At 41.8% G+C, this 24,276-nt stretch overlaps 1 protein-coding gene across 2 annotated transcripts in view; it reads left to right on the top strand.

The window, feature by feature from the left end:
• The window catches only part of LOC139574113 (A disintegrin and metalloproteinase with thrombospondin motifs 2-like), a 198,814-nt gene that overhangs the window by 145,014 nt on the left and 29,524 nt on the right, over positions 1–24,276 (top strand). For both annotated transcript variants that reach the window (XM_071398299.1, XM_071398298.1), the window contains exon 4: positions 1,280–1,485. In XM_071398299.1, coding sequence (XP_071254400.1) covers positions 1,280–1,485 — 206 coding nt within the window. The remainder of the gene's footprint in view (positions 1–1,279; positions 1,486–24,276) is intronic.

Genomic DNA, 24,276 nt, shown 5'->3' with positions numbered 1-24,276 from the left:
CAGTATCTCAGCCCGATACACACAGCTACTTGTATGTGTGTGTGTGTGTGTGTGTGTGTGTGTGTGTGTGTGTGTGTGTGTGTGTGTGTGTGTGTGTGTGTGTGTGTGTGTGTGTGTGTGTGTGTGTGTGTGTGTGTGTGTGTGTAGCCTCAATTGCACATAGACTTACCTAGGAGTGCTAAGAGTGTTTAGACCCAACGTGAAGAGCTACTTGTATGTGTATGTGTGTGTGTATCTAAGAAGTTCTAAGCTTCAAGTTCCTCGGCGTACACATCACTGACGATTTAAAATGGTCCGCTCACACAGACAGTGTGGTGAAGAAGGCGCAGCAGCGCCTCTTCAACCACAGGAGACTGAAGAAATTTGGCGTGGCCCTTAAAACCCCAAACTTTTACAGATGCACAATTGAGAGCATCCTGTCGGGCTGTATCACCGCCTGGTATGGCAACTGCACCGCCCGCAACCGCAGGGCTCTCCAGAGGGTGGTGTGGTCTGCCCAACGCATCATCGGGAGCAAACTACTTGTCCTCCAGGACACCCACAGCTCCCAATGTCACAGGAAGGCCAAAAAGATCATCAACGACATCAACCACCTGAGCCACGGCCTGTTCACCCCGCTATCATCCAGAAGGCGAGATCAGTACAGGTGCATCAAAGCTGGGGCCGAGAGACTAAAAAACAGCGTCTATCTCAAGGCCATCAGACTGTTAAATAGCCATCACTAGCCGACTTCCAACCGATTACGTAACCCTGCACCTTAGAGGGTGCTGCCCTATATACATAGACTTGGAATCACTGGCCACTTTAATAATGGAACACTAGTCACATTCATGTTTAAAAAATGTTTACATTCTGCTTTACTCATCTCATATGTATATACTGCATTCTATTCTACTGTATTTTAGTCAATGCCACTCCGACGTTGCTCAATCTAATATTTATGTATTTCTTAATTCCATTCTTTTACTTTTAGATTAGTGTGTATTGTTGTGAACTGTTAGATACTACTGCACTGTTGGAGCTAGGAACACATTTATGTGTATATGACCAATATAACTTGATTTGATTTGAAGTCTATTGAGTGTTTAGCCACCACACAATCAGGGATGTGAATTACAATATTGGGTTGATTAGTCAAATCTGTTAGAGATATATGTACATATTTACCAACAGTTATACCTACATATTTGTGCTTTCTGCCTGTGTCTCAGTGTGTGTGTGCACGTGTATGTGTGTGTGTTTTAGACATTAACCCTGTCTGTGTTTGTGTTGTCTCTAGGTGCTGATCTGCCTAGTATGATGGACCTGGAGTCCCTGTATCGTGGTGTGGAGCAGAGCATCAACCAGACCCGAGCCCAGAGACAGAGGAGACAGAGTCCAGAAAGAGCCTACAACATTGAGGTCCTACTGGGGGTGGACGACTCTGTGGTGCAGTTCCACGGCAAGGAAAACGTCCAGAAGTACCTGCTCACACTCATGAACATCGTAAGTACAGTACACTCACACCACCGGAGACTGCTGCGGGGAGAACGGCTCATAAAAATGGCCGGAGCGAATGGAACGGCGCCAAACACCTGGAAACCATGTGTTTGATGTATTTGATACCATTCCACTGATTCCGCTCCAGTTATTACCACGCGCCCGTTCTCCCCAGTTAAGCTGTCACCAACCTCCTGTGACTCACACAGAGTCATACACACATTGTAGGATACTATGTGCATTATGCGCCATTAGTGTGACCCTAGCCCCTGTGTCTTCTGTTAGAAAGGTGCTGCCAGCGGTTCATTCACTGTGAACACTTTAATCCAATAACCAGAAGAGTAATGAAGACAACTGTAGTACAATGTGTACGTGGTTTCTACAAGAGAATAAATAATTAGACGATAAGTCACGTATGAAGAGTCATCAGCAACACAGTAATGGAGCAATAAGGAAATATGCGTAGACGTAATGGCAGAAGAATATGCATCATAATCTGGAATGTACATTATACACAAATACAATGGCAAATATTATATGAAAGATATATAAATAATAGTCAGGGATATACTCTGAGTGTACAAAACATTGACACCTGCTCTTTCCATGACATAGACTGACCAGGTGAATCCAGGTGAAAGCTATGATCCCTTATTGTTGTCAATTGTTAAATCTGCTTCAATCCGTGTAGATGAAGAGGAGGAGACAGGTTAAATAAGGATGTTTAAGCCTTAAGACAACCGAGACATGGATTGTGTATGTGTGCCATTCAGAGGGTGAATGGGCAAGACCAAATATTTAAGTGCATTTGAATGGGGTATGGTAGTAGATGCCAGGCGCACCGGTTTGAGTGTGTCAAAAACTGCAACGATGCTGGGTTTCTCATGCTCAACAGTTTCCCATGTGTATCAAGAATGGTCCATCACACAAAGGACATCCAGCCAATTTGACACAACTGTGGGAAACATTGGAGTCAACATTGGCCAGCATCCTTGTGGAACACTTCCGACACCTTGTAGAGTCCATGCCCCTACAAATTGAAGGTGTTCCTAATGTTTTGTACACTCAGTGTTTAGATAGGCGAGTGGCAAGGCTAACTAGCAAAGAGCTAACAAGGACATACTATCAATGGGAGCTAGCACCCCAAGTGCACCCGCTGCTGAGGAGAGAGAGCGAGTGAGAGGAGCCTGGCCTAGGCTACGGTTGATTGCAAAGATGGGGGCCTTTTTCATTGAAGTAAATCAAAAGTTAGACAACAAAGAGTACAGACTAGTGAAAAGAAGCCGACAAGGGGATGTCCTTCATTGTGACAAGTTGTAATATTGTCGTGGACACAGATGAGAAGAACGTTTAGCGTGGCCATGATGCAATTTTCAAACCTGAATTTATTTATTTGTGTATTTATTATCATTTGTTTCCTCATTATTATTATTGTATATCATTATTATTATGGTAGGCCTATTTAAGAATCTAAATCAGTGAAAAAAGTGTTGTGTTTCATTTTGTTGAGATATTTTCTTTTGCAAAAATTAAGTTTGGACGTTTTTTTTTTATTTTGTGCTCCTTAAGATACAGTAGGTTAAAAGTAGGCCTGTTTAAAATAAATATCATTATCCTATTGCTGCCATTTGTTTGGTAGGCATACGGGAGACATTCGCCTTGTTGTTAATTGCTGCAATATAGGTCAAGCCTGTTCAAAACTCATGTGAAGGTTTAAACGATTTAAAAAATATATATGCAACACGTGTTTTGTTTCGTTCTGTTGAGCCATTTAATTTGGACAAATTATGTTCCAACTTAATGTTGTGTTTGCCGCAATATAATATACTTACCGGTCTGTATAGGCTACTTGCATTTAAACCATGAAAATGAAAAAACAAAGGGCGAGATGCAAAATGTAATTTAATGCCGCAATATAATTACCTTTTTGTATTTTCCCTATAAACAATGACTGGACTTAATTTCAGTCAAATGACAGTTGAGGTGAGGAAGAATGTTTTACGCCTATGTAACAGTATAACTTTACGTCCGTCCCCTCGCCCATACATTTCACATCCGTTACACCTACCAGAGTTACTGCTTTAATCGCACAATATAATGCTTATCTTTATAAAACAAATATTTGGTTCGAAAATTTACGAATGCACATTCTGTACGCATATATCTGTCTAGCAGTAGTAGACTATCTGAAAAGGACAAAGACATTTATGTCTGTGTTGGAAACATGGTGCCAGAATATCTCTATCTTTCTCTCAGTCTCTCCAGGGCTAGGCCTAAGCTTCTCTTCCTTTATATATATATATTTTTTTACAGTGGACACCTAGGCCTATAGGCATATATGAATGAAATGCCCTGATGAATTTGCTCTCAAATCTTCAACAGCTGAAAAGTGAGGTGGAAAATTCTTGTTTTTAGGAGAGTAAAAAACAAAACAATAGGAAGTTTTTAAGGACATGTACTGTAGCTGTGAATAATATGGCGAATATTGCTTGTCTCGCTCAAATCCAAAATGAAATAAAATGTTATTGGTCGCGTACACATATTTTGCAGATGTAATCGCAGGTGCAGGAAAATGTTCATGTTTCTAGCTCCGACAGTGCAGTAATACCTCTCTTTCTACTCTTGGATCTGAACGGGTCTCTTGGATACGAACCGGCACAGGTCTGTTTTTCGACTGCCATTTTGGAACAGGTCTGACTGTCCTCAGCACCATTTGGAATGGGTCTCCGTTTTTTAAAATTGTATGCATATCGGGTCAGGTGGGCAAGCCACGGAACAATTTTGGAATGCATCCAACATTTTGGACCCGTGAAGACCTCTAGCTTGAAGCAATGAGTGACATATTTGAAGGGCAGAGGTGCATTTTGAATGCACAACCCAACCCCTCCCCTTTTTTCAACTGGTTGTTCAGAACAGCACCGTTTCTGTTTAATTGAACATTGCATTCCATTTATTTTTGGGACTGAACGCAGCCTTGGTGACTTTTCTACTCTAAACTTTATGAAAATAAAATGGTGACACAATTCAAATAAAATGTTCCCCCTCCAAAAATGAGCCTAACAACATATTGGTCCATGTTATCAGGCTGGTTTTATTATTTAGCAATAAGCATTAGGCCTTTCACCCGTAGCGCAACTGATGTAGCATAGTGGCTATAAATATAATATAGGCTGAAGTATGCCCATCTGTATTTGTGCTAATCAACAGCTAGATCAGTGCTAAGAAACTTGACCACTTTTCATCCTATGAAATGCCCCTTGACCTCCCCCAATTGAATTAACTGCTACTATGTTACACAGAAATGTTGTATAAGAATAGCTTTTACTAATCAAGAAAGTACATACTAACACCAGTACCTGGTGTCCCTTCCATATTGAAATGAAGAAGAAATCAATTATACATGAGAAATAAACCAGCTTACTGCTGTGCAATGTCACATCTGTATCAATAAATACTAGGTGGGGCTAATATCTTTTGTAGATTTCATTATTAGGGTGCTTGAACATGTATAGGGAGGATAGGTTGGATAGGTTGTCTGTGAGACAGGCAGGCTGCCTCTGACTGGGGAGAGAAACAGGCTTGCTTGAGCCCACTGCCTGAGGTTCAGAGAAACAGTCCTTCTCTTACTATGTAGTCTACTAGAAACCAGCTGTTTCAAAGTTTAAAATACTGCCAAAGTCTTTGAACTCACGAAATCGAGCCCAATAAAACCATTCCCAATTATCACTTGTTTTTGGCACTCATCCCTTCTCCATTTGAAAAATGTAATTTTCTAAATAGTTCTTATTCGTGTTTATAAATGTATCATGTTAAATGTGACTGTGCTTCTTTATTTGTTACAAGTTAGCTCACAAAATGAAGGGTTTTGTTTAAGAAGAGAGAGGAGAGAGGGAGAAAGATAAGCTATTGATCCCTCTCCTTACAAGCCGTGCGCAACATTTTTCCCTTCACAAACCACCGCCTCTGAGGACCGGACCTAACCAAGCATAATTGGCAGCGGGTGGATCCAATCATATCATGAGGAATTGAGTAGTACTGTGTGGTGTTGAATCACAGAAAGCCTGTAGCTACGGTGGGGAAATAATTTTAAATGGTATATTATCGGGAGGGTCAAATTGACCTGTTTCTAAAGTTACGCACCTGCTCACGCTTAAAATGTTAATAAAATATTAGATCAATTAATGAGACAGAGATGAGAATATCCATATAGAAATGGAGAAAGAGGTGAGATCTAAAGATGCAACAACTACCATGGGTTGCAAATATGACTAGGATTGTGCCTTTGTCTACTGGACAATGAAAGAAAGTTGATTTAAAAACCAGTTGAACATGAGAAAAATAGGCTAGGTTTCCATGGCATATGGAAGTCTTTGGATTTTGGCTAGGCTACTTTGAAGCAACGTAAGCCATGCCTCATAATGTAGAAAAACGTTCAGGTTTCAAACAATTAAGTACATGTTTTCAAAATGAATACTGCCTCCAGCATTGCAAAGTTGTATGTGATGCGCTGAAGCCTGCCTAGTTGCCTATGCACTTAAATGGTGAATGGGAAACACGCTTGAATTACTAGTTGATGAATAAATAGTAGATATTTTTAACCCTGGCCCTTGTTTTTAGAACGCGATTGCATTTAGAATTGTTGCGCATTGGGCTTATAAAAGCATGTTTCACTCCAGCAGCAACATACAGCTGTTTTATGAGTTGAAGCAGCAGCTCTCGCTACATCGACTGCAGTGTAGGCTCCTCAGATGGGCATGCTTCATCCTCCTCAATGAATTTCATAAAAATATATATTTTTTAACATTTAAAAAGTTATCCTTTTTAGATAAAACTACAGTATACTAAATATAATCACGTTGTTAAAACACACTCTTTTGCAAAGAAGGTATACAGTAGCATCAACAGCACTCTGTAGGGTAGCACCATGGTGTAGCTGGAGGACAGCTAGCTTCCGTCCTCCTCTGGGTACATTGACTTACAAAACAAAACTGAGGAGGCTCATGGTTCTCACCCCTTCCATAGACTTAGACAGTAATTATGACAACTTCTGGAGGACGTCCTCCAACCTATTGGAGCTCTTGCAGCATGAACTGACATGTTGTCCACCCAATCAAAGGATCAGAAAATGAATCAAGTACTGAAAGCATAAGCTACAGCTAGCTAGCACTGCAGTGCATGAAATGTGGTGAGTAGTTGACTCAAAAAGAGAGAAAGACAATAGTTCAACCGTTTTGAACAAATTAATGTCTTCCAAAATGAAGGAGAAGCAAGAGAGAAATAGAGAGATTCCGTCATTTCTTTTCACTTTCAGTTTCACTTACTTAGCTAGAAAATGTAGCTAACAAGTTTAGCCTACTGAAACACCCTGCTCAAACAGAGGGATGCTATGTTAGCTAGCTGGCTATCACTATCCAACACAACACTGGAACTCTTCCAAGTCAAGGTAAGATTTTGGTTTGACTAATTTATTGCCAGTGGGGCCTGCCGGTGTAAGTGCTTACTGACTGTACACTGTAACGTTACCGCATGATTTTACTAACGTGTTAGTTCTATTAGCTATGCTGACTATGACGTTACTTTAGCTAATATGGTGACAATGATGTAGGCTGTGTGTAGAGGTTTGGCATTTGGTTGTTTTTTTCCCTGGTCATATAATGCTGATGTGTTTTGCATTGAAGTCCACAAGTGAAGGGAAAAGGTGAGAGGAGGGTGCATAGATGCGAGAAGGAATATAATGTGGCTGCTATGAAAGTGAACTGTGTTTACGCGTGATCAGGGGTGTATTCATTCCACTGATTCTGTTGAAAAACATTTCTTAAAACTTCTTAAGGCTAGGTGTTCCGCTAGCAGAACCCCTCGACAACATCCGCTGAAAAGGCAGAGCGCGAAATTCAAAAATGTTTTTGAGAAATATTTAACTTTCATACATTCACAAGTGCAATACACCAAATTAAAGCTTAACTTCTTGTTAATCTACCCATTGTGTCTGATTTCAAAAAGGCTTTACAGCGAAAGCACACCATATGATTATGTTAGGTCAGAGCCTAGTCACAAAAAACATACAGCCATTTTACAGCCAAAGAGAGGAGTCACAAAAAGCAGAAATAGAGATAAAATGAATCACTAACCTTTGATGATCTTCATCAGATGGCACTCATAGGACTTCATGTTACACAATACATGTATGTTTTGTTCGATAAAGTTCATATTTATATCCAAAACCTCAGTTTACATTGGCGCGTTATGTTCAGTAATTTTGTGCCTCGAAAACATCAGGCGAATTTGCAGAGAGCCACATCAATTTACAGAAATACTCATCATAAAAGATACAAGTGTTACGCACAGAATTAAATATATACTTCTCCTTAATGCAACCGCTGCGTCAGATTTCAAAAAAGCTTTGCGAAAAAATCACACCATGCAATAATCTGAGTACGGCGCTCAGACAACATAAACAAGCCATACAGATACCCGCCATGTTGTGGAGTCAACAGAAGTCAGAAATAGCATTATAAATATTCACTTACCTTTGATGATTTTCATCAGAATGCACTTCCAGGAATCCCAGTTCCACAATAAATGTTTGCTTTGTTCGATAAAGTCCATCATTTATGTCCAAATACCTCCTTTTTGTTAGCGCGTTTAGTTCACAAATCCAAACTCACGAGGCGCAGGCAAATCCAGGCGAAAGTTCAGACGAAAAGTCCAAAAAGTTATATTACAGTTCGTAGAAACATGTCAAACGATGTATAGAATCAATCTTTAGGATGTTTTTAACATAAACCTTCAATAATGTTTCAACCGGACAATTCCTTTGTCTTTAGAAATGCAATCGAACGCAGGTCACTCTCACGGCCACGCGCATGACCAGCTCATGGCCTTCTGCCAGACACCTTAGTCAAACAGCTCTTATTCTCTGCCCCTTCACAGTAGAAGCCTGAAACAAGGTTCTGAAGACTGTTGACATCTAGTGGAAGCCTTAGGAAGTGCAATATGACCCCATTTACACTGTATATTAGAAAGGCAATGAATTGAAAAACTACAAACCTCAGATTTCCCACTTCCTGGTTGGATTTCTCAGGTTTTCGCCCGCCATATGAGTTCTGTTATACTCACAGACATCATTCAAATAGTTTTAGAAACTTCAGAGTGTTTTCTATCCAAATCTACCAATATTATGCATATATCCGCTTCTGGGCCTGAGTAGCAGGAAGTTTACTCTGGGCACGCTTTTCATCCGAACGTGAAAATGCTGCCCCCTATCCCAAACAGGTTTTAAACGGAAGCAAACAGAAGAAAACGGGGATAAACATACCTGAATTTGTTCAATAAAAACTCTCGTTTGCATCTGTTGGACTAATGATTACACCCTGTATCAGCTAGATGCAGGCAGAAATGTGCAAGACAGTATAGAATGTCACTGTCTGTCCATGTGTCACCATCTGTCACCTCAAATGTGTTTCTCGACCTGTGTGCACCTACATTGTAAACTATCATTCATATGCTAGGTTGTCGCAACCTCGTGATAGGTATAGGTAAAATTTGAGTATCATGTAACCTAAACCTAAACCTATCACTATTACAATGAACTGGGTGAATGGAATATTAAAGACAGTCATCCAATATGCTATAATAGAAATAAGACCATGCTCATGAAAAAAAAAATGGTCCTCCCTCATCTTAAACTCCACTGACCGCCACTGATCGACTAGTATTTCAATCAATTATTAGGCAACAATCCATTTTTTATTATTTTTTATTTTATAATTGGTCGGCGGCAATTTTATTTTTCTGATTTTCCTCTTATTTGGGGGGGAGCGGCAAAAGCCAGTTATGGAAACTCTGACGCATAGGCACACACACAACAGAGACAGACACACACTCATGAACTTTGTATGCATGTACAGTACACACACACACTCCTTTGCAAGAGAGACGACCTGCCCAATATGTCAGCTAGAAATTATACAGTACACACACAGAGGGCAGAGAGCCGGAGACTATGGATCCACAGGATCTCTGTAACCTACAGTCAGATCCAATTCCCTTCTCCGCCCTGCATGTTTCCACCCAGCAATCAGCACAGGTAATCCCATGTCTGGCTGTCTCCTCTATCTAAATATGATGGGATTGGGATGGGTTTCTTTCAGATAGTTTCATCTATTTTCTGTGTGTGTGTGTGTGTGTGTGTGTGTGTGTGTGTGTGTGTGTGTGTGTGTGTGTGTGTGTGTGTGTGTGTGTGTGTGTGTGTGTGTGTGTGTGTGTGTGTGTGTGTGTGTGTGTGTGTGTGTGTGTGTGTGTGTGTGTGTGTGTGTGTGTGTGTGTGTGTGTGTGTGTGTGTGTGTGTGTGTGTGTGTGTGTGTGTGTGTGTGTGTGTGTGTGTGTGTGCGAATGTAGATGCGTGTGTGTGTTTGTGAGCGACAGAATGGTCACAGGCTAGTGAAACCTGTCGTCTTCTCCAGCTCTCACACACCGTTCCATCAGCTTTTGTGTCATGTGTCACTGTTCGAGTGATTCAAAGCCAGCAGCCAATCAATATGCTTTAGGACACAACAAAGAGCTTAGCCCAGTATTCACCTCCCAGGAGTGTGTGTGTGTGTGTGTGTGTGTGATGGGGAATGCGGCAAGTAGACTTTAATCTCGGAAAATTAAACCTGATATGAGAGTAGAGAGAGATTTTGTGTGTGCGCGTGTGTGTGTGTATGTGTGTGTGTGTAGCCTTTGTGCAAGAAGCAGCCGACAGATCTCTGAGAGATTTCATGGCAAAAAGAAGCAACAGCAGCACTTGTTTTAGTCTTTACCCCGGTGTTGTGAAAGAAGAGTACCACCTCCACCTTTACTTCCTTGTTTAGATATTTTTAAGACAATCTTAGAGGGGAATGTTCAGCCATATTGCAGGCACCCCTCTCATCTAGAGAGATAGAAATAAAAAGAGCCCTACAGAGAGAGAGAGAGAGTATTCAGAATACATTTCTGAACACCGGATAAACACTGAATAAATATGTAAAACAACCTCCCACGCATGGCATCTAAGTTACTTTCTTCTTGAAAGTTTACTTTTTTCTAGGCTTGGGCGGTTTACCGTATATACCGTATACCAGGGTATTTGGAAAAAGCCACGGGATGGTTTTTCAAAACCGCCAATACCGTTGAAACAATTTATTTTAATTATTTTTACATATTTGAATATTTGTAGCAACTTTTTAAGTCAATACTTGCAGTCAACTTGTGCAATACGTTAGGAGATAAAGAACAATGCGTTCTTCATTTCACCTGTCACATTATCATGAAGCTTACTGTAGCCCCCAGTCACGTGTCACATGACGTTTTTTTACAAGCACGCAACTACGAGAGACCGGAGCCTTGTGAGTCACTCACTGTTGTGCATTATGCGCCAGGTGATCTAATTACAGTATGGAATTCACAACTAAATGTTTGCCAGCTAAATATATGATAACTATTATGTTAGTTGTCTAAAATATACTAAATGCTCTGCAGTTGTGCATTTGGTTTGCTAATTTAGTAGCTAGTTAGCGATCTAGCTAAGTGGTTAGCTTTTTCCAAAATCAAGCATTTGCTTGGTAACAGCAGAGAATCCCCTCCTGGGTCAAAAACCTTGCTGGCTAATATTTGTTTTGTGCGTGCCACAAACTGTGTGTAGCATTTTTTCATTATTTGTAACTTGTATATTTTAGGTCAGAAACTATTAAAACTGTTTGCAATGCGCTCGTTAGCATTTAATTAGCCTTCTCTATGGGCCTTTACATGTACTTGTTAGCACTGCTAACCTTCAGATTACAGAGTATCAGTTTGGTTTGAAAACAGCTCCCCTTGTGTTCAACGCCGGTATTAACGAATTTCCCGGTTTGGCATAAGGTCGGTATGAAGGGATGACAATGTGGATACCGCCCAAGCCTACTTTGCTCACTTTAGGATCGTCTCGTTCTCTCTCTGGAGAGTGATGGACAAACATTCTTAAAACTAAGAACACATTTCTGTTTAAAAAGTGTACTCTGGACTTGGAGCTTTACTTTTTTTTGCAATTAGGTCTCTCTGAGTCTTCTCTATTCATTAAATGAAGTGAAGCAAAGAGGAGCTCAGATTTTTCTCTGGCACAGTAATACGAAGGCTGGTTCTCTGACATACAATGAAACATCAAAACATTGAATCAAATCAAAAGTTATTTGTCACAAGGTTTGTAAACAACAGGTGTAGACTATCAGTGAAATGCTTACTTATGGGCCCTTCCCAACAATGCAGAGAGAAAAAAAGAGAAATAATAGAAAAATAAAGAATAAATGCACAATGAGTAACGCTAACTTGGCTATATACAGTCATGGCCAAACGTTTTGAGAATGACACAAATATTAATTTCCACAAAGTTTGCTGCTACAGTGTCTTTAAATATTTTTGTCAGATGTTACTATTGAATACTGAAGTATAATTACAAGCATTTCATAAGTGTCAAAGGCTTTTATTGACAATTACATGAAGTTGATGCAAAGAGTCAATATTTGCCGTGTCGACCCTTCTTTTTCAAGACCTCTGCAATCCTCCCTGGCATGCTGTCAATTAACTTCTGGGCCACATCCTGACTGATGGCATCCCATTCTTGCATAATCAATACTTGGAATTTGTCAGAATTTGTGGGTTTTTGTTTGTCCACCCGCCTCTTGAGGATTGTCCACAAGTTCTCAATGGGATTAAGGTCTGGGGAGTTTCCTGGCCATGGAGCAAAAATATCGATGTTTTGTTCCCCGAGCCACTTAGTTATCACGTTGCTTGATGGCAAGGTGCTCCTTCATGCTGGAAAAGGCATTGTTCGTCACCAAACTGTTCCTGGATGGTTGGGAGAAGTTGCTCTCGGAGGATGTGTTGGTACCATTCTTTATTCATGGCTGTGTTCTTGGGCAAAATTGTGAGTGAGCCCACTCCCTTGGCTGAGAAGCAACCCCACACATGAATGGTCTCAGGATGCTTTACTGTTGGCATGACACAGGACTGATGGTAGCGCTCACCTTGTCTTCTCCGGACAAGCTTTTTTCCGGGTGCCCCAAACAATCGGAAAGGGGATTCATCAGAGAAAATAACTTTACCCCAGTCCTCAGCAGTCCAATCCCTGTACCTTTTGCAGAATATCAGTCTATCCCTGATGTTTTTCCTGGAGAGAAGTGGCTTCTTTGCTGCCCTTCATGACACCAGGCCATCCTCCAAAAGTCTTCGCCTCACTGTGCGTGCAGATGCACTCACACCTGCCTGCTGCCATTCCTGAGCAAGCTCTGTACTGGTGGTGCCCCGATCCCGCAGCTGAATCAACTTTTGGAGACGGTCCTGGCGCTTGCTGGACATTCTTTGGTGCCCTGAAGCCTTCTTCACAACAATTGAACCGCTCTCCTTGAAGTTATTGATGATACGATAAATGGTTGTTTTAGGTGAAATCTTACTTGCAGCAATATCCTTGCCTGTGAAGCCCTTTTTGTGCAAAGCAATGATGACGGCACGTTATTTCCTTGCAGGTAACCATGGCTGACAGAGGAAGAACAATGATTCCACCCTCCTTTTGAAGCTTCCAGTCTGTTATTCGAACTCAATCAGCATGACAGAGTGATCTCCAGCCTTGTCCTCTTCAACACTCACACTTGTGTTAATGAGAGAATCACTGACATGATGTCAGCTGGTCCTATTGTGGCACGGCTGAAATGCAGTGGAAATGTTTTGGGGGGATTCAGTTCATTTGCATGTTCATTTGCATGACTTTGCAATTAATTGCAATTCATCTGATCACTCTTCATAACATTCTTTAGTATATGCAAATTGACATCCTACAAACTGAGGCAGCAGTCTTTGTGAAAATTACTATTTGTGTCATTCTCAAAACTTTTGGCCACGACTGTACATGGGGTACCAGTACCGAGTTGACATGCAGGGGTACGAGGTAATTGAGATAGAAATGTACATACAGGTAGGGATAAAGGGACTAGGCAACAGGATAGATACTAAACAGTAACAGAAACGTATGTGATGAGTCAAAAGAGTTAGTGCAAAAAGGGTCAATGCAGATAGTGAAATAGTTAACCAATAGCTACCCGGACTAACTATTTAGCAGTCGTATGGCTTGGGGTAGAAGCTGTTCAGGTTCCAGACTTGGTGCATCGATACTGCTTGCCGTGCTGTAGCAGAGATAACAGTCTATGACATGAGAAGCTGGAGTCTTTGACAATTTTTTGGGCCTTCCTCTGACACCACCTGGTATAGAGGTCCTGGATGGCATGGAACTTGGCCCTAGTTATGTACTGGGCTGTACGCACTACTCTCTGTAGCACCTTGCAGTCGGATGCTAAGCAGTTGGCATACCAAGCAGTGATGCAGCCAGTCAAGATGCTCTCAGTGGTGCTGCTGGTTAACTTTTTGAGTTTTGAGGATCGGAGGGCTCATGGTGAATCTTTTCAGCCTCCTGAAGGGGAAGAGGCGTTGTCGTGCCCTCTTTACAACTGTGTTGGTGTGTGTGTACCATGATAATTCTTTAGTGATGTGAACACCAAGGAACTTGAAGCTCTTGAAGCTTGACGCTCTTCCACTACAGTCCCATAGATGTGGAAGGGGGCATAGTCTACGATCATCTCCTTTGTCTTGCTGACGTGGAGGAAGAGATGTCCTGGCACCAGACTGTCAGGTCTCTGACCTCCTCCCTGTAGGCTGTGTCATTGTCGGCGATCAGGCCTTCCACCGTTGTGTCGTCTGCAAAACTTAATGATGTTGTTGGAGTTGTGAGGGGCCCCAGTGTTGAGGGTCAGCTTGACTGATGTGTTGTTGACTACCCTCACCACCTGGGGCATCATAGGGTCCTTAGCTACATGAGGATATTGGAGGGCACTACGGTGTTGAATACTGAGCTGTACTCAATGAACGGCATTCTCACGTTGGTGTTCCTTTTGTCCAGGTGGGAAATGGCAGTGTAGTGTGCAATAGAGATTGCGTCATCGGTGTATCTGATGGGGCGAAATTAAAATTGGAGTGGGTACAGGGTGTCTGGGATGATGTTGTTGATGTGAGTCATGACCAGCCTTTCAAAGCACTTCATGGCTACGGATGTGAGTGCTACGGGGTGATAGTCATTTAGACAGGTTACCTTAGCATTCTTGGGCATGTGGACTATGGTGGTCGGCTTGAAACATGTAGATATTACAGCCTGGGTCAGGAGAGGTTAAAAATGTTGGTGAATACACTTGCCAGCTGGTCAGTGCATGCTCTGAGTATGCGTCCTGGTAATTCGTCTGGCCCTGCGGCCTTGTGAATGTTAACCTGTTTAAAGATCTTACTTACATCGGCTGCGGATAGAGTGATCACACTGTCGTCCGGAACAACTGGTGTTCTCATGCATGGTTCAGTGTTGCTAGCCTCAATGCGAGCATAGAAGGTATTTAGCTCGTCACTGGACAGCTGGGTTTCCCTTTGTAATCCGTGATAGCTTGCAAGCCCTACCACATTTTCTTGTTTGCTTATGGCCCTATACAGCTTGTTGAGTGTGGTCTTAGTGCCAGCATCAGTTTGTGGTGGTAAATAGAAAGCTACAAAATAGTAGAAAACTCTCTTAGTAAATATAATCTTTTTATGTCTTTTTATGACTGCGCTTATTTTTTTTGTACATAATGTTTCAGCCATCATTTTGTATGACCAAAAATAGCTTTTGGACATCAGAATAGCTATCACGAACCTCGATTTGGACAAGGACTTCTACTTCAATGAGTCGGAGGCGAAAGACAAATTGATTATCCAGGACCAGGCCCAAATCCCTGACAATCGAAGAAGGAGGAGCCGGAGCTATAGAGGCCGGCATGTGGGATACCTGACGAGAATACGTCGCAGAGTGAATAAATCGCCTCTACCCTCCGTTCTATTGGCAAATGTGCAATCACCGGAGTATGAACTGGATGAGCTCCGTTCGAGACTATCCTATCAATGTTACTATTGCCGTCGGATGAAAACCTCTCATCTCCAAAACAGACACTTTTCAGGAAATTGAAAAAACAGACATATTTTGCCATTAACAAACATACAATTAGCTTCAGAAGCTATTTTGAATCCATTTTCTTGGCCTTACAGTCATGAAATATTCAGAGTACATCGAGGGGAGTTACTTCCTAAAACGTTTATCTGGGCCTGTATTCATAATGCCTCTCAGACTATGAGTGCTTAGCTAGGATCAGTTTAGTATTTTTTTTATAAGATTACATGGACCTGATCCTAGATCAGCATTCCTACTGTGATGCTTTGTGGATATGACCCTGTTCTCTCTCCAGATTGATGTGTTGCTTCTTTGCGAGCTGCTAGGTTCACCGCAGGGCAGGCACAGTCAGAGGGGAGTACTAGAGGCATGCATGGTTTAAAGATGGAAAATAAGCTTTATTTCTCTCCTCGTCATTGTCCAAAGCTGCCAGGGTGAGATCATGGAGGCTGTCTCGGAGCAGTGTGTGTTATCTTATCTTATGTTGTCTGTGTCTGTGTGTGTGGGCAGTGCCTTCAGAAAGTATTCACACCACTTTACTTTTTCACATTTTGTTACAGCCTGAATTTTAAATGGAGATTAAACCCCATGATTATACCCCATAATGTCAAAATTGAATTTTGTTTGTAGAAAATGTTTGAAATTAATAAAAAATGCAAAGCTGAAATGTCTTGAGTCAATAAGTATTCAACCCCTTTGTTATGGCAAGCCTAAATAAGTTCAGAAGTGTACTTAACAAATCATATAAGTTGAATGGACACATTCTGTGTTCAATAATAGTGGTTAACATGATTTTTGAATGACTACCCCATCGCTGTACCCTACACGTATAATTATCTGTAAGGTCCCTCAGTCGAGTAGTGCACAGATTTCAAGCATAGATTCAACCAGGGAGGTTTTTCAAGCAGATGATGAATATTCCTCTGAGCATGGTGAAGTTATTAATTAGGCTTTGGATGGTGTATCAATACACCCAGTCACTACAAAGATACAGGCGTCCTTCCTAACTCAGTTGCCGAAGAGGAAAGAAACTGCTCAGGAATTTCACCCTGAGGCCAATGGTGATTTTAAAAGTGTAATGGTTGTGATGTGAGAAAACAGAGGATGGATCAACAACATGGAAGTTACTCCACAATACTAACCTAATTGACAGAGTAGAGAATAAAAATATTCCAAAACATGCATTCTGTTAACAGTTTGTCCTGAATACAAAGCATTATGTTTGTGGCAAATCCAAATCCAAATCCAACAAATCCAGCAGGTGGTGGCTGCATCATGTTATTTGAATGCTTGTCATCTGCAAGGACTAGAGAGGTTTTTAGGATAAAAATAAACGGAATACAGCTAAGCACAGGCAAAATCCTAGAGGAGAAACTGGTTCAGTCTTCTTTCCAACAGACACTGGGAGATGAATTCGCCTTTCAACAGGACAATAACCTAAAACACAAGGCAAAACTACACTGGAGTTGCTTACCAAGATAACATTGAATGTTCCTTAGTGGCTTAGTTAGAGTTTTGACTTAAATCGGCTTGAGAATCTATGGGAAGACTTGAAAATACCTTTCTATCAATGATCTACAACCAACTTGACAGAGCTTGACATTTATTTTAAGAATAATGGCCAAATATTGTACAATCCAGGTGTGCAAAGCTCTTAGAGGCTTACCCAAAAACACTTACAGCTGTAATCGCTGATAAACGTGTTTCCAACATGTATTGTCCCGGGGGGGTGAAAACTTAGTTAATCCAGATATAGGCCTATTAGTGTTTTATTTTTTTATTTCAGTCAGTATTTTGTGTTGATCGTTTGCCAAGAATGACAATCAAATCCATTTTAATCCGACTTTTTAACTCAACAAAACTTTGAAAAAGTCAAGGGGTGTGGAATACTTTCTGAAGGCACTGTATACTTTCTCCACGTGGCTTGAGGCTATCTCACACACCTGTGTTTATTTTATTTTCTCTTCCTCTACCAATGAAGCCTTAGGGTACACTATACCATAGTGTAAAAAAAATAAGATGTTGATTCAATGTACAATTGTAAGCAGGGGGACAACTTTGGTTTTAGAAGTGGGGGGACATAATTATTATCTTTTTGTAGGATAAACACTACAAACAGCCTAGCCGACCGCTCGGAGGCATGTGCATGGTCCTAAAGCACACCATTGCCTCATTTTGTGAGGAGGCAGAGTCATTAGATCATTTATTTTGGTATTGTCCATATGTAGCTTGTTTTTGGTCACAGGTCCAGGAATGGCTGAAGAATTGCAACATTTGCCTAGAACTAACGCTGCAGATAGCAATACTGGGTGATTTGAAAAGCCATAGTCAATCAATCAATAATATCATAATTATTTTAGCAATTTTTTTTATTTTAATTTACAATCTGTAGAAGTTATGAGAATAGAAAGGTTCAATACTTTTGTGAAGCATGATTGCACAGTTTAAAAATATATGGCAAATAGAAATCCAAAATGGATGATGTTGAGAGATAGATGGGAGGGGTTGAATGGAGCTGAAGGGTGGGACTAATAACAAGATAACCAATGCAAAACATACGGGGTCTGTAAAATGTATATAGGTTCAGAACTTTTGTGAAATAGCACAGTTACAAATTTAAATCAAACTGGATGGACATCAGAAATAGAGTACAAAAAAAATATATATATATAACTATTGTAAAATAGATTGTGTCTGTAAAATATGTATAAGATATATAAACTGAAGGTAGAAGCCTAAGTGTTTATTGGTTCTCCAATTGGGGGAAGGGTGGTAGGCTTTGCGGGGAATAATAAAGGTATATTCTAAAAAAAGTATGTGTGTCTATATAGGTATGTGTATGTATATATGTGTACATGTATGCATGTGTGTATGTATATGGATATATATTTTTACCCCCCAAAATATATGGGGGATTGGAAATTATGCAGACAATTACATTGATGGAAGCAACATTCTTTCCACAATATTAAGCTGATCCACCCCTAAAAGAGAGAAAAAATATCAACAAAATCCTCACAATCCTGTTGCAACTGGTTGCCTTACAATTGGAGAGTTAGAGTTAGAAAATGTCATCACTTCACAATGATACAATAATACAAAATACAGATTTTTTTTTTAACCACATTGTGGAATACTCAAATGGAGTTTGGAGCCACTAAAAACGATCATGGTCAAACATGGTACCTGCGTAATCTATAATACACTGAACAAAAATATAAACGCAACATGCAACAATTTAAAAGATTTTACTGAGTTACAGTTCATATAAGGAAATCAATTGAAATATATTCATTAGGCCCTAATCTATGGATTTCACATGACTGGGAATACAGATATGCATCTGTTTGTCACAGACACCATGAAAAAAACAGTCTTGTGTGACCACCATTTGCCTCGTGCAGCACGACACAGCTCCATCGTATAGAGTTGGAATATTGTCCCACTCTGTTGCACATGTCGATCCAGAGCAGCCCAAACATACTCAATGGGTGACATGTCTGGTGAGTATGCAGGCCATGGAAGAACTGGGACATTTTTGGCGTCCAGGAATTGTGTACAGATCCTTGCGACATGGGGCCGTGCATTATCATGCTAAAACACGAGGTGATGGCGGGGGATAAATGGCCCGACAATGGGCCTCAAGATCTCGTCACGGTATCTATGTGCATTCAAATTGCCATCGATAAAATACATTTGTGTTCGTTGTCCATAGCTTATACCGGCCCATAGCATATCCCAGCGCCACCATGGGGCACTCTGGTCACAACGTTGACATCAGTAAACCGCTCGCCATACACGCTGTCTGCCATTTTATTGTCCCCAGTACAAGGTGCACCTGTGCTGTTTAATCAGCTTCTTCATATACCACACCTGTCAGGTGGATGGATTATCTTGGCATAGGAGAAATGCTCACTAACAGGGATGTAAAGAAATATGTGCACAAAATTTGAAATAAATAAACTTTTGTGCATATGAAACATTTCTGGGATATTTTATTTCAGCTCATGAAACATGGGATCAACATCTTACATCCTATGTTCATATTTTTGTTCAGTACACATTATCAATTGATGCCCTTGAGAAATGTATAATAGATTGTACATTGTACATTGAATCATTTCTTTTTTTTGTACAGTGCAGGCTGTGTGACTGTGGAGTATTTTTGATCTTGCTTTTATTCAGGCCAGTCGTTCAGCAGACATTGTTATCCGCTAGATATACTTGATAAAAATACCTTGTTAAGTACACAGAGATAACACCATAGAGATCCTATAAAAATTTCTATGGATAATACCCACAACCCAATACACAATTCCATTCCTGTTTGTTTCTGTTGCTCCCAAGTACTTCTGTTGCTCCCCAGGTATATATAATTAATCTGAAAAACCATGCCATGTGAAGCGGTCACCCCTATTCTAACTAGCTTAGCCCACTAGGCAAGCATACCATACCAGAGTGCCTCAAAGCTACAATGAGCCAGCCAGCAAACCAGCCAGCTAGCCAGCTAGTCAGACTAGCGTGTGTGTGTCTCTCTGTTATCCGTATATTAGCAGGGATGCTCTAGACCCCTGCTAGGTGTGAGGTGAACCGCACCTACGCCCCTTCGTCCTGCCGCTCTTCTTCCTGTCGGGCAACTAAAGGTCAGAAAGTCAAGGTGTACATTGAGGGGGAAGGAAGGAGAGAAAGAAATTGGAGGAAGAGAAAGAGCGAGAGAGACAGATGGAGAGACAGCTAGGGGTCAGAGAGGAGAGGAGGTGGGCGGTCTTTCTGCTGGACATGAAACAGCTCCCACGGCAACCGCTTAATCTTGTCTGAGGGGTTCAACTGCAGTGTTACGGTGCGTGTGTGTCAAATCAACATCAAATCAAATTTTATTGGTCACATACACATATTTAGCGGAAGTTATTGCGGGTGTAGCGAAATGCTTGTGTTCCAAGCTCAACAGTGCAGTAATATCTAATCCTTTACAACAATACACCGTCCAGAGCATGCACACACATACCCACACACTCCATGCCCAATCAGCAAGAAGCAGCCCAATCATAGAGGAGAATAGAGAAAAACAACATGACAGAGAAATGCAAAAGGCCATTGATCTGCTTCTTTAAATGGTCCATGGGAAAAGAGGAGTAATCGATGGGGCAGCCCTGAACCACCCTCTCTCACACCCACCCACCTCCATCCCCTCTCACTCTCCGTCCAAGTCCCAGGACACACACTCACACAATCACACACACACACGGTCAAGGGCAGGAGGACAGGGAGCATCAGTGCCAGAGTCTCACACAATATTCCTCCGTTAAAAATCGGTCCAATCCCACTGTCCGAGAGAGAGAGAGCTAAAGAGAGAGCTAGAGCGAGAGAGAGTGTAAGCAAGCGAGAGATCCATTTCCATTATTCCCAAGATGCAGATATTTAGCCTTTCGGTGAAATCCATTGTGTGGTAATCTCCTGCATAGAAGTGTCTGCTTATTGATGCCATTGTAGAGGACACTCGGTTTCCTTGTCTAACTGATGGGAGACCTTTATACTGAGACGTAATTGTGATGAGAGAGATGGCTGGATCGTGTTAAAGGCCCAGTGCAGTCAAAGAGTGTATTTACTTGTGTTTTATTTTTTCCACACTATGAGGCTGGAATAATACTGTGAAATTGTAAACAGTTACGATAATGCCCTATTAGTGTAAAACCTGTTTTAAAAGACCACCTGAAATTTCAGTCTGTTTTGGTGGGAGGGAATTTTGGCCTTCCATGGTGACCTCACCATGTAGTAAGTTAGTTAATAGACCAATAAGAAAGAGAGATCTAAACCTCTCTGCCAATAACAGCTAATTTTCACTTTTCTCTTCCCCACTCAAACCACTCCCAGACAATTCTTGCTTGAGAAAATGCTCTTTGCTAAGAAGATATTTTTGTTTCTTTTTGACCATTTTAATTGAAAACAATCACAGTAAGGTACTTCATTGTTACCCAGGAATAATTTGATATTGAGATAAAAAATTGCTGTGTTGGACCTTTAATAACCAGCTCATCCTCCCTGCTCGTGTGTGTCTGTGTGCATGTGTGCGCATGTGTGTGTGTGTGTGTGTGTGTGTGTGTGTGTGTGTGTGTGTGTGTGTGTGTGTGTGTGTGTGTGTGTGTGTGTGTGTGTGTGTGTGTGTGTGTGTGTGTGTGTGTGTGTGTGTGTGTGTGTGTGTGTGTGTGTGTGTGTGTGTGTGTGTGTGTGTGTGTGTGTGTGTGTGTGTGCATGCAGGTGCGTGCTTGTGAGTGTGTGTGGCTGATAAAGCAAGCCTGGCTGCGGTGAATGCTAATGAATGCATGATGTCCGTGTTAAAAGCCTGCATGGTAACAGGTAATAATAGTGTGGATGTCAGGTGAGAATGAAACACATCTGTAAGGAGCACACTCTGAACTAACACTCTGAACTAATACAGCTCTACCAGACACACACTCTGTCACCTAAGGCTGGACCAGGGTTGGAGCGGACATAGCTCTGTCTTATTGAGCAAGCCAGAGCCATTTATTTTGTCTTAATACACGGCTCTGGAGCTAGTGTTTGAGTACACATAGTGCTAGGCTGAGAACAGGCACAATAATAAGTCGGAGCTGGTCCAATCCTAGTTAATAATTTCTTGCCCCTTCTCTCCATCTTTCCCTTCTCTCTCTCCATCATCTCTCCCTCTTCTAACAGTATTAAGTGTTGAAGCAGGACCTGCTTATATTATTCATCTGATAATAAGGATTTTGTGCCAGGTCCACCTCTAGTCCTGCATTAGTTACTTGTAGGTGACACACACAAAGTGCACACGCTCGCCATGTGCACAAGCTCGCGCTCACACACACACACGCGCACGTAGGCACGCACATGCACACAGTATCCGGTTTGCGTTGTCCACAATAATGACATCTAGCCTGGGCCCTTCACTCTTTCTCAATGTGTCTAAAAAGGTGTGTGTCCAGGCATGAATGTGACAGCGTGGGGTCTCAAATCAGGACCCCGGGGTTACCGTGTGTTGAACAAGGAGTGTGTGTTTGTGTGTGTCACTGCATGAGAAGACACGTTTCTGGGTTGAAAAATTCCAGATCACTTTTCGGAAGTTATTAATGGCATGTCACACATACACGCTTCGGCACACTCCGCATGAACATTGGGGAATGAACAGATTGGTGTTCAGACGACTTGAAGGGCTCTGTAAACCCAGCATGATCGGGTTGAGTATTCACAAAAAACTTACCCGGGAATGAACAGCGTCTCAGGTTGCCTGACGTGTACTGCAGGGAACGCACACTGTTATGTGTGTGTGCATGTCTGAAAAACTCCTGATCATTCTCCCCCACCAGATTGAAACTCCTGTAAACCTACATTACTAACTCTCCCACCTCATCTAAATGCCTGAAAACCTTGCTGTGAGGAAGGCATCAGGGCATGCGTACTAGGTGATGAAAATGCTAGCTGGAAAATGCAGTCTAATATTATTGCTAATTTGCTACCCAAGCTGCCGTTGTAAACACTAAAACAATCTTTAGGCTGGTTACAAAAGATATCGTTACTCTGTGTTGTTACTATCAAGCATCCACATGACAAACTATGGTTTCCCATACTGGACAAACTGGTGAAACACATTTGCTTCCCTGCAAGGAGCTAGCAGCGTTGACGTTAGGCTATGCAATTCGAAAGACCCCACGGAATCGGGCGACTTCCTAGTGGCGAAAGTAGACTGCAGTCAAATAAGCCAGAGAATAATAATTCTGTAAGGATTATTTTATTTTTTTACGAAATAGAGGTATACAAAAAAAATAAACATGACAGTGTGGCAAGCATTGGTTGAGTAACAGAGTAAGAGGCTACAAAAGAGGATTTTGATTCCCATGCAATGTTCCAAAAATAGGACTACTTCACTGTCAGTTTTGTCTTCTATTGTTTTTGGTATAACAGAAAAGCAATCAGAATGGAGAAAGCGCAATTAAGACCACCACTTTGAATTCATTTGTTGCCTTCCTAGTGTCACGCCCTGACCGCAGAGAGGCTTTTTTTTCTCGATTGTGTTAGGTCAGGGTGTGATTTGGGTGTGCATTCTATGTTCTATATTTCTTTGTTTTTAGCCGAGTGTGGTTCCCAATCAGAGGCAGCTGTCTATTGTTGTCTCTGATTTGGGAATCATACTTAGGCAGCCTGTTTTGCCACCTTAGTTGTGGGATGTTGTCTTTGTTTAATGCATGTATAGCCTTCACGTTCGTTTTTGTTGTTTATTGTTTTGTTGGCGACATTTAAAAATAAAGGAAAATGCATGCTCACCACGCTGCACCTTGGTCCGGTCATTTTCAAGATGGCGTTCGTGACAGAACATCCCACCACAAGTGGACCAAGCAGCGTGGCCAGGAGGGGCAGACAGAGTGGAGGACATCATGGACCTGGGAGGAGGTGATGTCAGGACACGAGAGCCTGCCATGGAAGCAGGCAGAGGCAGCGAGGAAGGCAGAAGCAGAGAGAAAAGGGGACCAGCGTTACACAGGGTCACGGCTGGCAAGGAAGACCGGGAGGCCACCCCCAAAAATGTTTTGGGTGGGCACACGGGTAGGTTGGCGGAGCTACCTCCCCGTGCTCACGGTAGGGAGCGTGGTACTGGTCAGGCACTGTGCTATGCGGTGAAGCGCACGGTGTCTCCAGTGCGCGTTCACAGCCCGGTGTGCTCTGAGCCAGCTCTCCGCATGTGTCGTGCTAGAGGGGGCCTCCAGCCAGGACGGATTGTGCCAGCACAGCGCTCCTGGTCTCCGGTGCGCCTCTTCGGC

The sequence above is a fragment of the Salvelinus alpinus genome, chromosome 4, assembly GCF_045679555.1.
Source record: "Salvelinus alpinus chromosome 4, SLU_Salpinus.1, whole genome shotgun sequence".
Taxonomy (NCBI): Eukaryota; Metazoa; Chordata; class Actinopteri; order Salmoniformes; family Salmonidae; genus Salvelinus; species Salvelinus alpinus.
This window is presented reverse-complemented; position numbering and strand designations above follow the sequence as displayed.